We start from the raw sequence: 11,633 nt of genomic DNA, 5'->3' as shown, positions 1-11,633 counted from the left end.
CACTAATAACATGTGGAATTAGCTAAAAGTTAATAATGCTTAATAATCTGCTTAACAGGGTGGTAACTGTTATAACTGCTTATAGTGCATTATAAGAACTAATACAGCCATTATTGGTGTTATTGGTGTTTAATTGGGGGTCTATTATGTGGAAATTATTAATAATGGCTGTATTAGTTCTTATAGTGCACTATAAACAGTTATTATAGTTAGCACCCTGTTAAGCAGGTTATTAAGCATTATTAACTATAAGCAAATTCTACATGTTATTAGTGTTATTATAATTGGCAGCAGTTTGAGTTGATCTTGAGTGAGTTTGGGAAGGTTATATGGCTGTGCTGGAGTTTATTAAGAGTTAATAAGGGGTTTATAAGTCACTAATAGACCAAGATGTGCACCATATTCTAAAGTGAGATTCTGTTCATCACTAATTAGACACTAAATAGAACTGAAAAAAATATTTAATTAATCAAAGACCCCTAATTAAGCACCAATAACACTTAATACCACAGAATGAAGCCTAATAGGTAGTGAATAAATAATTTACAAATGTCTAATTAAGGTTTTATTAAGCAAATAATAAGACACTTATAAGTGTCTAATTTGTGTTCCTTAAAATAAAGTGTACCATTATTTAATAGGAAATGAGAACAGTGCACATTTTTCTTTTGATAAAAACAGTAAAAAAAAAGTTGTACCATGATGGCTCTAAAATTTAACAATTATCAATTTTTTCATCATTTTTTTAAGAGAGTGCAGTAATAATGTATCTATCTGCTCTGTCTATCTATCTATTTCATATGAATTAGAACATAAAAAAATTGTAGTAGAAGAAACAATGAAAAGTTAATAAATTGTTCAATAATGATGATTATGCTATAAATGCTTTAAAAATCTTTAAAAATGTAATTAACAACCAGATAATCATCAGTTTTCGCTCTTTTCCACCAAAAGAACTCTCGTTCTTGAACCAGTTCTGTTCTGGCTTATAAGAACCGTCGTTTTTAACAAACCAACCCGCATTTTCACCAGTTTTAGTGGAACCATCAAAATGTCACATCATACGTCACCAACAGAGGGCGCTGCACAGCGGCAGTGAACATAGTTCCTGGTTCCAGAACTTACTTTTGTAAAAAACTTGGTTTACAAACCAGAACGCTGCTGGTTCCAAAAAAAACGCTATTTGAGACCTGAAGCTCAAGTGCAGTTGGGTTCTGTAACAGGACAATGACCTGACTTAGATTCCAATAAGATTCTGTTGTAAAAGGCTTTAAAAAGCTTCACCGTAGCCAAATTAAAACATTTCTAGAAGAATAGATTTATAGTAATGTAAATCATGAGGCTGTCAGCTGTTTAATTATTAATAACTTTTAAACAAATATGGCATGTTAATTTTTTGTGATTCATGAAAAAGCAAAGCAAAACATGGTTTTACAGTATAAATGAATGTGAAATCACTATTTCCACTATTAATAACTGCTTATTAATACGTTTTAAAGCATTTATAATCTAATTAACGAGTATTTTAAAGTGATATAGTTATAAGAGTGAGGATGTGAAGAGTTGTGATGTGTGGGATGCTGTTTGAAGGTGGTTTAGATGGTGTTGTAGTTGTGAGAGTGGTGAGTAAAGGTTGGGTACAGTACTGCTGGATGCTGTTTGAAGGTGGTTTAGATGGTATATTTGTGAGAGCAGTGAGTAAAGGTTGGGTACAGTACTGCTGGATGCTGTTTGAAGGTGGTTTAGATGGTATATTTGTGAGAGCGGTGAGTTAAGGTTGGGTGCAGTACTGCTGGATGCAGTTTGAAGGTGGTTTAGATGGTGTTGTAGTTGTGAGAGCGGTGAGTAAAGGTTGGGTACAGTACTGCTGAATACTGTTTGAAGGTGGTTTAGATGGTGTTGTAGTTGTGAGAGCGGTGAGTAAAGGTTGGGTGCAGTACTGCTGGATGCTGTTTGAAGGTGGTTTAGATGGTGTTGTAGTTGTGAGAGCGGTGAGTAAAGGTTGGGTACAGTACTGCTGGATACTGTTTGAAGGTGGCTTAGATGGTGTTGTAGTTGTGAGAGCGGTGAGTAAAGGTTGGGTGCAGTACTGCTGGATGCTGTTTGAAGGTGGTTTAGATGGTGTTGTAGTTGTGTGAGCGGTGAGTAAAGGTTGGGTGCAGTACTGCTGGATGCTGTTTGAAGGTGGTTTAGATGGTGTTGTAGTTGTGAGAGCGGTGAGTAAAGGTTGGGTACAGTACTGCTGGATACTGTTTGAAGGTGGTTTAGATGGTGTTGTAGTTGTGAGAGTGGTGAGTAAAGGTTGGGTACAGTACTGCTGGATGCTGTTTGAAGGTGGTTTAGATGGTGTTGTAGTTGTGTGAGCGGTGAGTAAAGGTTGGGTGCAGTACTGCTGGATGCTGTTTGAAGGTGGTTTAGATGGTGTTGTAGTTGTGAGAGCGGTGAGTAAAGGTTGGGTACAGTACTGCTGGATGCTGTTTGAAGGTGGTTTAGATGGTGTTGTAGTTGTGAGAGCGGTGAGTAAAGGTTGGGTACAGTACTGCTGGATGCTGTTTGAAGGTGGTTTAGATGGTGTTGTAGTTGTGAGAGTGGTGAGTAAAGGTTGGGTACAGTACTGCTGGATGCAGTTTGAAGGTGGTTTAGATGGTGTTGTAGTTGTGAGAGCGGTGAGTAAAGGTTGGGTACAGTACTGCTGGATGCTGTTTGAAGGTGGTTTAGATGGTGTTGTAGTTGTGAGAGCGGTAAGTAAAGGTTGGTCACAGTACTGCTGGATGCTGTTTGAAGGTGGTTTAGATGGTATATTTGTGAGAGCGGTGAGTAAAGGTTGGGTACAGTACTGCTGGATGCAGTTTGAAGGTGGTTTAGATGGTGTTGTAGTTGTGAGAGCGGTGAGTAAAGGTTGGGTACAGTACTGCTGGATGCAGTTTGAAGGTGGTTTAGATGGTGTTGTAGTTGTGAGAGCGGTGAGTAAAGGTTGGGTACAGTACTGCTGGATGCTGTTTGAAGGTGGTTTAGATGGTGTTGTAGTTGTGAGAGCGGTGAGTAAAGGTTGGGTACAGTACTGCTGGATGCTGTTTGAAGGTGGTGTAGATGGTGTTGTAGTTTAGATGCAGTTTGAAGGTAGTTTAGATGGTGTTGTAGTTGTGAGAGCAGTGAGTAAAGGTTGGGTACAGTACTGCTGGATGCTGTTTGAAGGTGGTTTAGATGGTGTTGTAGTTGTGAGAGCGGTGAGTAAAGGTTGGGTACAGTACTGCTGGATACTGTTTGAAGGTGGTTTAGATGGTGTTGTAGTTGTGAGAGCGGTGAGTAAAGGTTGGGTACAGTACTGCTGGATGCTGTTTGAAGGTGGAGTAGATGGTGTTGTAGTTTAGATGCAGTTTGAAGGTAGTTTAGATGGTGTTGTAGTTGTGAGAGCGGTGAGTAAAGGTTGGGTATAGTACTGCTGGATGCAGTTTGAAGGTGGTTTAGATGGTGTTGTAGTTGTGAGAGCGGTGAGTAAAGGTTGGGTACAGTACTGCTGGATGCTGTTTGAAGGTGGTTTAGATGGTGTTGTAGTTGTGAGAGCGGTGAGTAAAGGTTGGGTACAGTACTGCTGGATGCTGTTTGAAGGTGGTTTAGATGGTGTTGTAGTTTAAATGCAGTTTGAAGGTAGTTTAGATGGTGTTGTAGTTGTGAGAGCGGTGAGTAAAGGTTGGGTACAGTACTGCTGGATGCTGTTTGAAGGTGGTTTAGATGGTATATTTGTGAGAGCGGTGAGTAAAGTTTGGGTACAGTACTGCTGGATGCTGTTTGAAGGTGGTTTAGATGGTGTTGTAGTTGTGTGAGCGGTGAGTAAAGGTTGGATACAGTACTGCTGGATGCTGTTTGAAGGTGGTTTAGATGGTGTTGTAGTTGTGAGAGCGGTGAGTAAAGGTTGGGTACATTACTGCTGGATGCTGTTTGAAGGTGGTTTAGATGGTGTTGTAGTTGTGAGAGCGGTGAGTAAAGGTTGGGTACAGTACTGCTGGATGCAGTTTGAAGGTGGTTTAGATGGTGTTGTAGTTGTGAGAGCGGTGAGTAAAGGTTGGGTGCAGTACTGCTGGATGCTGTTTGAAGGTGGTTTAGATGGTGTTGTAGTTGTGAGAGTGGTGAGTAAAGGTTGGGTACAGTACTGCTGGATGCCGTTTGAAGGTGGTTTAGATGGTGTTGTAGTTGTGAGAGCAGTGAGTACAGGTTGGGTACAGTAATGCTGGATGCTGTTTGAAGGTGGTTTAGATGGTGTTGTAGTTGTGAAAGTGGTAAGTAAAGGTTGGTCACAGTACTGCTGGATTCAGTTTGAAGGTGGTTTAGATGGTATATTTGTGAGAGCGGTGAGTAAAGGTTGGGTACAGTACTGCTGGATACTGTTTGAAGGTGGTTTAGATGGTGTTGTAGTTGTGTGAGCGGTGAGTAAAGGTTGGGTGCAGTACTGCTGGATGCTGTTTGAAGGAGGTTTAGATGGTGTTGTAGTTGTGTGAGCGGTGAGTAAAGGTTGGGTGCAGTACTGCTGGATGCTGTTTGAAGGTGGTTTAGATGGTGTTGTAGTTGTGAGAGTGGTGAGTAAAGGTTGGGTACAGTACTGCTGGATGCCGTTTGAAGGTGGTTTAGATGGTGTTGTAGTTGTGAGAGCAGTGAGTACAGGTTGGGTACAGTAATGCTGGATGCTGTTTGAAGGTGGTTTAGATGGTGTTGTAGTTGTGAAAGTGGTAAGTAAAGGTTGGTCACAGTACTGCTGGATTCAGTTTGAAGGTGGTTTAGATGGTATATTTGTGAGAGCGGTGAGTAAAGGTTGGGTACAGTACTGCTGGATACTGTTTGAAGGTGGTTTAGATGGTGTTGTAGTTGTGAGAGTGGTGAGTAAAGGTTGGGTACAGTACTGCTGGATGCAGTTTGAAGGTGGTTTAGATGGTGTTGTAGTTGTGAGAGCGGTGAGTAAAGGTTGGGTACAGTACTGCTGGATGCTGTTTGAAGGTGGTTTAGATGGTATATTTGTGAGAGCGGTGAGTAAAGGTTGGGTGCAGTACTGCTGGATGCTGTTTGAAGGTGGTTTAGATGGTGTTGTAGTTGTGAGAGCGGTAAGTAAAGGTTGGTCACAGTACTGCTGGATTCAGTTTGAAGGTGGCTTAGATGGTATATTTGTGAGAGCGGTGAGTAAAGGTTGGGTGCAGTACTGCTGGATGCTGTTTGAAGGTGGTTTAGATGGTATATTTGTGAGAGCGGTGAGTAAAGGTTGGGTGCAGTACTGCTGGATGCTGTTTGAAGGTGGTTTAGATGGTATATTTGTGAGAGCGGTGAATAAAGGTTGGGTGCAGTACTGCTGGATGCAGTTTGAAGGTGGTTTAGAAGGTGTTGTAGTTGTGAGAGCGGTGAGTAAAGGTTGGGTGAAGTACTGCTGGATGCTGTTTGAAGGTGGTTTAGATGGTATATTTGTGAGAGCGGTGAGTAAAGGTTGGGTGCAGTACTGCTGGATGCTGTTTGAAGGTGGTTTAGATGGTATATTTGTGAGAGCGGTGAATAAAGGTTGGGTGCAGTACAGCTGGATGCAGTTTGAAGGTGGTTTAGATGGTGTTGTAGTTGTGAGAGCGGTGAGTAAAGTTTGGGTACAGTACTGCTGGATGCTGTTTGAAGGTGGTTTAGATGGTGTTGTAGTTGTGTGAGCGGTGAGTAAAGGTTGGGTACAGTACTGCTGGATGCTGTTTGAAGGTGGTTTAGATGGTGTTGTAGTTGTGAGAGCGGTGAGTAAAGGTTGGGTACATTACTGCTGGATGCTGTTTGAAGGTGGTTTAGATGGTGTTGTAGTTGTGAGAGCGGTGAGTAAAGGTTGGGTACAGTACTGCTGGATGCAGTTTGAAGGTGGTTTAGATGGTGTTGTAGTTGTGAGAGCGGTGAGTAAAGTTTGGGTACAGTACTGCTGGATGCTGTTTGAAGGTGGTTTAGATGGTGTTGTAGTTTAGATGCAGTTTGAAGGTAGTTTAGATGGTGTTGTAGTTGTGAGAGCGGTGAGTAAAGGTTGGGTGCAGTACTGCTGGATGCTGTTTGAAGGTGGTTTAGATGGTGTTGTAGTTGTGTGAGCGGTGAGTAAAGGTTGGGTGCAGTACTGCTGGATGCTGTTTGAAGGTGGTTTAGATGGTGTTGTAGTTGTGAGAGCGGTGAGTAAAGGTTGGGTGCAGTACTGCTGGATGCTGTTTGAAGGTGGTTTAGATGGTGTTGTAGTTGTGTGAGCGGTGAGTAAAGGTTGGGTGCAGTACTGCTGGATGCTGTTTGAAGGTGGTTTAGATGGTGTTGTAGTTGTGTGAGCGGTGAGTAAAGGTTGAGTGCAGTACTGCTGGATGCTGTTTGAAAGTGGTTTAGATGGTGTTGTAGTTGTGAGAGTGGTGAGTAAAGGTTGGGTACAGTACTGCTGGATGCAGTTTGAAGGTGGTTTAGATGGTGTTGTAGTTGTGAGAGCGGTGAGTAAAGGTTGGGTACAGTACTGCTGGATGCTGTTTGAAGGTGGTTTAGATGGTGTTGTAGTTGTGAGAGTGGTGAGTAAAGGTTGGGTACAGTACTGCTGGATGCTGTTTGAAGGTGGTTTAGATGGTGTTGTAGTTGTGAGAGTGGTGAATAAAGGTTGGGTACAGTACTGCTGGATGCTGTTTGAAGGTGGTTTAGATGGTGTTGTAGTTGTGAGAGCAGTGAGTAAAGGTTGGGTAAAGTACTGCTGGATGCAGTTTGAAGGTGGTTTAGATGGTATATTTGTGAGAGCGGTAAGTAAAGGTTGGTCACAGTACTGCTGGATTCAGTTTGAAGGTGGTTTAGATGGTATATTTGTGAGAGCAGTGAGTAAAGGTTGGGTACAGTACTGCTGGATACTGTTTGAAGGTGGTTTAGATGGTGTTGTAGTTGTGAGAGCAGTGAGTAAAGGTTGGGTAAAGTACTGCTGGATGCAGTTTGAAGGTGGTTTAGATGGTATATTTGTGAGAGCGGTGAGTAAAGGTTGGGTATAGTACTGCTGGATACTGTTTGAAGGTGGTTTAGATGGTGTTGTAGTTGTGAGAGCGGTGAGTAAAGGTTGGGTACAGTACTGCTGGATACTGTTTGAAGGTGGTTTAGATGGTGTTGTAGTTGTGAGAGCAGTGAGTAAAGGTTGGGTACAGTACTGCTGGATGCAGTTTGAAGGTGGTTTAGATGGTATATTTGTGAGAGCGGTGAATAAAGGTTGGCTACAGTACTGCTGGATGCTGTTTGAAGGTGGTTTAGATGGTGTTGTAGTTGTGAGAGCGGTGAGTAAAGGTTGGGTACAGTACTGCTGGATACTGTTTGAAGGTGGTTTAGAGGGTGTTGTAGTTGTGAGAGCGGTGAATAAAGGTTGGCTACAGTACTGCTGGATACTGTTTGAAGGTGGTTTAGATGGTGTTGTAGTTGTGAGAGCGGTGAGTAAAGGTTGGGTGCAGTACTGCTGGATGCTGTTTGAAGGTGGTTTAGATGGTATATTTGTGAGAGCGGTGAGTAAAGGTTGGGTGCAGTACTGCTGGATGCTGTTTGAAGGTGGTTTAGATGGTATATTTGTGAGAGCGGTGAATAAAGGTTGGGTGCAGTACTGCTGGATGCAGTTTGAAGGTGGTTTAGAAGGTGTTGTAGTTGTGAGAGCGGTGAGTAAAGGTTGGGTGAAGTACTGCTGGATGCTGTTTGAAGGTGGTTTAGATGGTATATTTGTGAGAGCGGTGAGTAAAGGTTGGGTGCAGTACTGCTGGATGCTGTTTGAAGGTGGTTTAGATGGTATATTTGTGAGAGCGGTGAATAAAGGTTGGGTGCAGTACAGCTGGATGCAGTTTGAAGGTGGTTTAGATGGTGTTGTAGTTGTGAGAGCGGTGAGTAAAGTTTGGGTACAGTACTGCTGGATGCTGTTTGAAGGTGGTTTAGATGGTGTTGTAGTTGTGTGAGCGGTGAGTAAAGGTTGGGTACAGTACTGCTGGATGCTGTTTGAAGGTGGTTTAGATGGTGTTGTAGTTGTGAGAGCGGTGAGTAAAGGTTGGGTACATTACTGCTGGATGCTGTTTGAAGGTGGTTTAGATGGTGTTGTAGTTGTGAGAGCGGTGAGTAAAGGTTGGGTACAGTACTGCTGGATGCAGTTTGAAGGTGGTTTAGATGGTGTTGTAGTTGTGAGAGCGGTGAGTAAAGTTTGGGTACAGTACTGCTGGATGCTGTTTGAAGGTGGTTTAGATGGTGTTGTAGTTTAGATGCAGTTTGAAGGTAGTTTAGATGGTGTTGTAGTTGTGAGAGCGGTGAGTAAAGGTTGGGTGCAGTACTGCTGGATGCTGTTTGAAGGTGGTTTAGATGGTGTTGTAGTTGTGTGAGCGGTGAGTAAAGGTTGGGTGCAGTACTGCTGGATGCTGTTTGAAGGTGGTTTAGATGGTGTTGTAGTTGTGAGAGCGGTGAGTAAAGGTTGGGTGCAGTACTGCTGGATGCTGTTTGAAGGTGGTTTAGATGGTGTTGTAGTTGTGTGAGCGGTGAGTAAAGGTTGGGTGCAGTACTGCTGGATGCTGTTTGAAGGTGGTTTAGATGGTGTTGTAGTTGTGTGAGCGGTGAGTAAAGGTTGAGTGCAGTACTGCTGGATGCTGTTTGAAAGTGGTTTAGATGGTGTTGTAGTTGTGAGAGTGGTGAGTAAAGGTTGGGTACAGTACTGCTGGATGCAGTTTGAAGGTGGTTTAGATGGTGTTGTAGTTGTGAGAGCGGTGAGTAAAGGTTGGGTACAGTACTGCTGGATGCTGTTTGAAGGTGGTTTAGATGGTGTTGTAGTTGTGAGAGTGGTGAGTAAAGGTTGGGTACAGTACTGCTGGATGCTGTTTGAAGGTGGTTTAGATGGTGTTGTAGTTGTGAGAGTGGTGAATAAAGGTTGGGTACAGTACTGCTGGATGCTGTTTGAAGGTGGTTTAGATGGTGTTGTAGTTGTGAGAGCAGTGAGTAAAGGTTGGGTAAAGTACTGCTGGATGCAGTTTGAAGGTGGTTTAGATGGTATATTTGTGAGAGCGGTAAGTAAAGGTTGGTCACAGTACTGCTGGATTCAGTTTGAAGGTGGTTTAGATGGTATATTTGTGAGAGCAGTGAGTAAAGGTTGGGTACAGTACTGCTGGATACTGTTTGAAGGTGGTTTAGATGGTGTTGTAGTTGTGAGAGCAGTGAGTAAAGGTTGGGTAAAGTACTGCTGGATGCAGTTTGAAGGTGGTTTAGATGGTATATTTGTGAGAGCGGTGAGTAAAGGTTGGGTATAGTACTGCTGGATACTGTTTGAAGGTGGTTTAGATGGTGTTGTAGTTGTGAGAGCGGTGAGTAAAGGTTGGGTACAGTACTGCTGGATACTGTTTGAAGGTGGTTTAGATGGTGTTGTAGTTGTGAGAGCAGTGAGTAAAGGTTGGGTACAGTACTGCTGGATGCAGTTTGAAGGTGGTTTAGATGGTATATTTGTGAGAGCGGTGAATAAAGGTTGGCTACAGTACTGCTGGATGCTGTTTGAAGGTGGTTTAGATGGTGTTGTAGTTGTGAGAGCGGTGAGTAAAGGTTGGGTACAGTACTGCTGGATACTGTTTGAAGGTGGTTTAGAGGGTGTTGTAGTTGTGAGAGCGGTGAATAAAGGTTGGCTACAGTACTGCTGGATGCTGTTTGAAGGTGGTTTAGATGGTGTTGTAGTTGTGAGAGCGGTGAGTAAAGGTTGGGTACAGTACTGCTGGATACTGTTTGAAGGTGGTTTAGATGGTGTTGTAGTTGTGAGAGTGGTGAGTAAAGGTTGGGTACAGTACTGCTGGATGCTGTTTGAAGGTGGTTTAGAGGGTGTTGTAGTTGTGAGAGTGGTGAGTAAAGGTTGGGTACAGTATTTGGAGGAATTCTGAAAGAAACTGAACAGAAAAAGATCAGTCCAATCAAAGTAAGCTTGCTTAGGTTTATAAAGCATCATTTTGAGACCTGAAGCTCAAGTGCAGTTGGGTTCTGTAACAGGACAATGACCTGACTTGGATCTTAATGAGATTCTGTTGTAAGATGCTTTAAAAAGTCTCCACTTTAGCCAGATTAAAACATTTCTACTAGAAAAAAATAATATTAATGTAAATCATGAGGATGTCAGCTAGCATTTTGAAAACGTGAAGCTAAATAATTTGGGTAATAAGACATTTTTTTCTGATTTTAAAGCCAAATTATTTACAGTATAAATTAATCTACTTTGTTTTTTAAATTGTTATCTGTTGATTTTGAGTTTATTTCACTGTGCATAATAAAAACAAATACCTAATAAAATTTACCAAATAGATTTTGTAAAAATGTGAACATAAAGATACTATCACTACTATTTTTTTATATATTTATATATTTATATATATATTTTGTAATATATATATATACAATTGTATCAATACATCTTAGAGAATGTAAGTGTTTTTTTGACTGTTTGAGGCTAAATGCAAAAATAGAAAATAAGATGTACAAAAACTCATTATTTCATTTATTTTAATGTAGTTTAGTTAGTTTTTACATCTCTGCCCCTCACAATCCTAATTTAGGGAAAAATTAAAAAAAAAAAAAAAAAAAAGTTATATTTTTTTTTATTTATTTTTTTGCTTTTTTTTACAAGTTGGATCACAACATCAGATTTGTGGGTACCACTTTATATTAAGACTACCTTTATAAAGGGTTTATAAATGGTTCACAATTAGTTTATTAATGGTTACTAATTAGGTTGTAAATGCCTTAAAAATCATTAATAATCAGTTATAACACATACAGTAGAAAGGGCAACAGTATAGATTGCTGTGGGTTCACTATTTGGCAAACAACAGGTCATTGTTGCCCTTTTTACTTATGTGTTATAACTGATTATTAAGGCATATGATTTATAAGGCATTAACAACCTAATTAGTAACCGTTAATAAACTAATTATAAACCCTTTATAAAGGTAGTCTTATTTTAAAGTGGTACCGATTTGTGTTAAAAGATACAAAAGTGGACAAATACGAAAAAATCAAAATCAAGGTTTATAAAGCGTTTATAAAGCATTCTTTAGCTCAGGATCTCAGTAGTGAATGCGTTACTGAACTCGGACGCTGTGAAACTGAGATCCTGAGATAAACAGGTGGGGAAATATTGTGACACTGGGTTTGGGTGCAGGGGAGAGTCGGTGGACTGGGCCGAGGCGTATAATCTCTGACGGGTCTGAAAGGCCACTTTGTGCTGCGGTGTAAGTTACCTGGTTTTGCAAGACGTCTGACTTTTTTCCTTTCCTCGTATTGGAGCATTGCGTAACCAACGGCGACAGTTGAACTTGTGTTATGCCGTTTTTCCAGCTAATTGTTTGTCAGCGTTTGCAGCTGTTACACATTTATGTGCATCATGTGTGAATCATCTATTGTTTGTCTTAAACTGAGCTCATCCCATGCTCTGTACTGTCCCACTATATATATGTACTATATATACATATATATATATATATATATATATATATATATATATATATATATGTATATATATAATATATATGTGAAGAGAGCACTTCGGTTTCTGAATCAGTTTATCTGATTTTGCTATTTATAGGTTTATGTTTGAATAAAACGAACATTGTTGTTTTATTCTATAAACTACAGACAAC

At 41.0% G+C, this 11,633-nt stretch overlaps 1 protein-coding gene across 38 annotated transcripts; it reads left to right on the top strand.

The window, feature by feature from the left end:
* The first annotated feature begins 1,686 nt into the window (after nt 1-1,686).
* On the top strand, nt 1,687-10,708 carry LOC111191413 (uncharacterized). 38 transcript variants are annotated; one of them, XR_007424739.1, is made up of 8 exons: nt 1,713-2,034; nt 2,560-2,634; nt 2,785-3,162; nt 4,213-4,392; nt 4,543-5,136; nt 6,736-6,807; nt 6,955-7,323; nt 8,926-9,604. XR_007424739.1 is itself a non-coding variant. In XM_049465231.1 (6 exons), the coding sequence occupies exons 1-6, from the start codon at nt 2,397-2,399 to the stop codon at nt 9,882-9,884; spliced, it is 1,782 nt and encodes a 593-aa protein (XP_049321188.1). In that variant the 5' UTR covers nt 2,343-2,396; the 3' UTR covers nt 9,885-10,708. The 38 variants fall into 38 exon arrangements, 15 of the variants coding, with proteins under 15 accessions (XP_049321188.1, XP_049321199.1, XP_049321198.1 ...); XR_007424741.1 differs by lacking the exon at nt 6,955-7,323 and having other exon boundaries at nt 1,712-2,034; nt 9,220-9,608; XR_007424738.1 differs by lacking the exon at nt 6,736-6,807 and having other exon boundaries at nt 1,714-2,034.
* Nucleotides 10,709-11,633: the final 925 nt, after the last annotated feature.

This window comes from Astyanax mexicanus, chromosome 1 (assembly GCF_023375975.1).
Source record: "Astyanax mexicanus isolate ESR-SI-001 chromosome 1, AstMex3_surface, whole genome shotgun sequence".
NCBI lineage: Eukaryota > Metazoa > Chordata > Actinopteri > Characiformes > Acestrorhamphidae > Astyanax > Astyanax mexicanus.
Note: the sequence above shows the minus strand (reverse complement) of the source record. Positions and strands in the feature narration are given on the sequence as shown.

Bases quoted from the DNA above. Each gene is read 5' to 3' on its own strand.
- LOC111191413 (XM_049465231.1), top strand. From the start codon at position 2,397: ATGCTGTTTGAAGGTGGTTTAGATGGTGTTGTAGTTGTGAGAGCGGTG. The intron at 5,137-6,735 runs GTGGCTTAGATG...TGCAGTTTGAAG, and splicing joins CTGCTGGATTCAGTTTGAAG to GTGGTTTAGATGGTATATTT. The intron at 6,994-7,068 runs GTTGGGTATAGT...CGGTGAGTAAAG, and splicing joins TGTGAGAGCGGTGAGTAAAG to GTTGGGTACAGTACTGCTGG.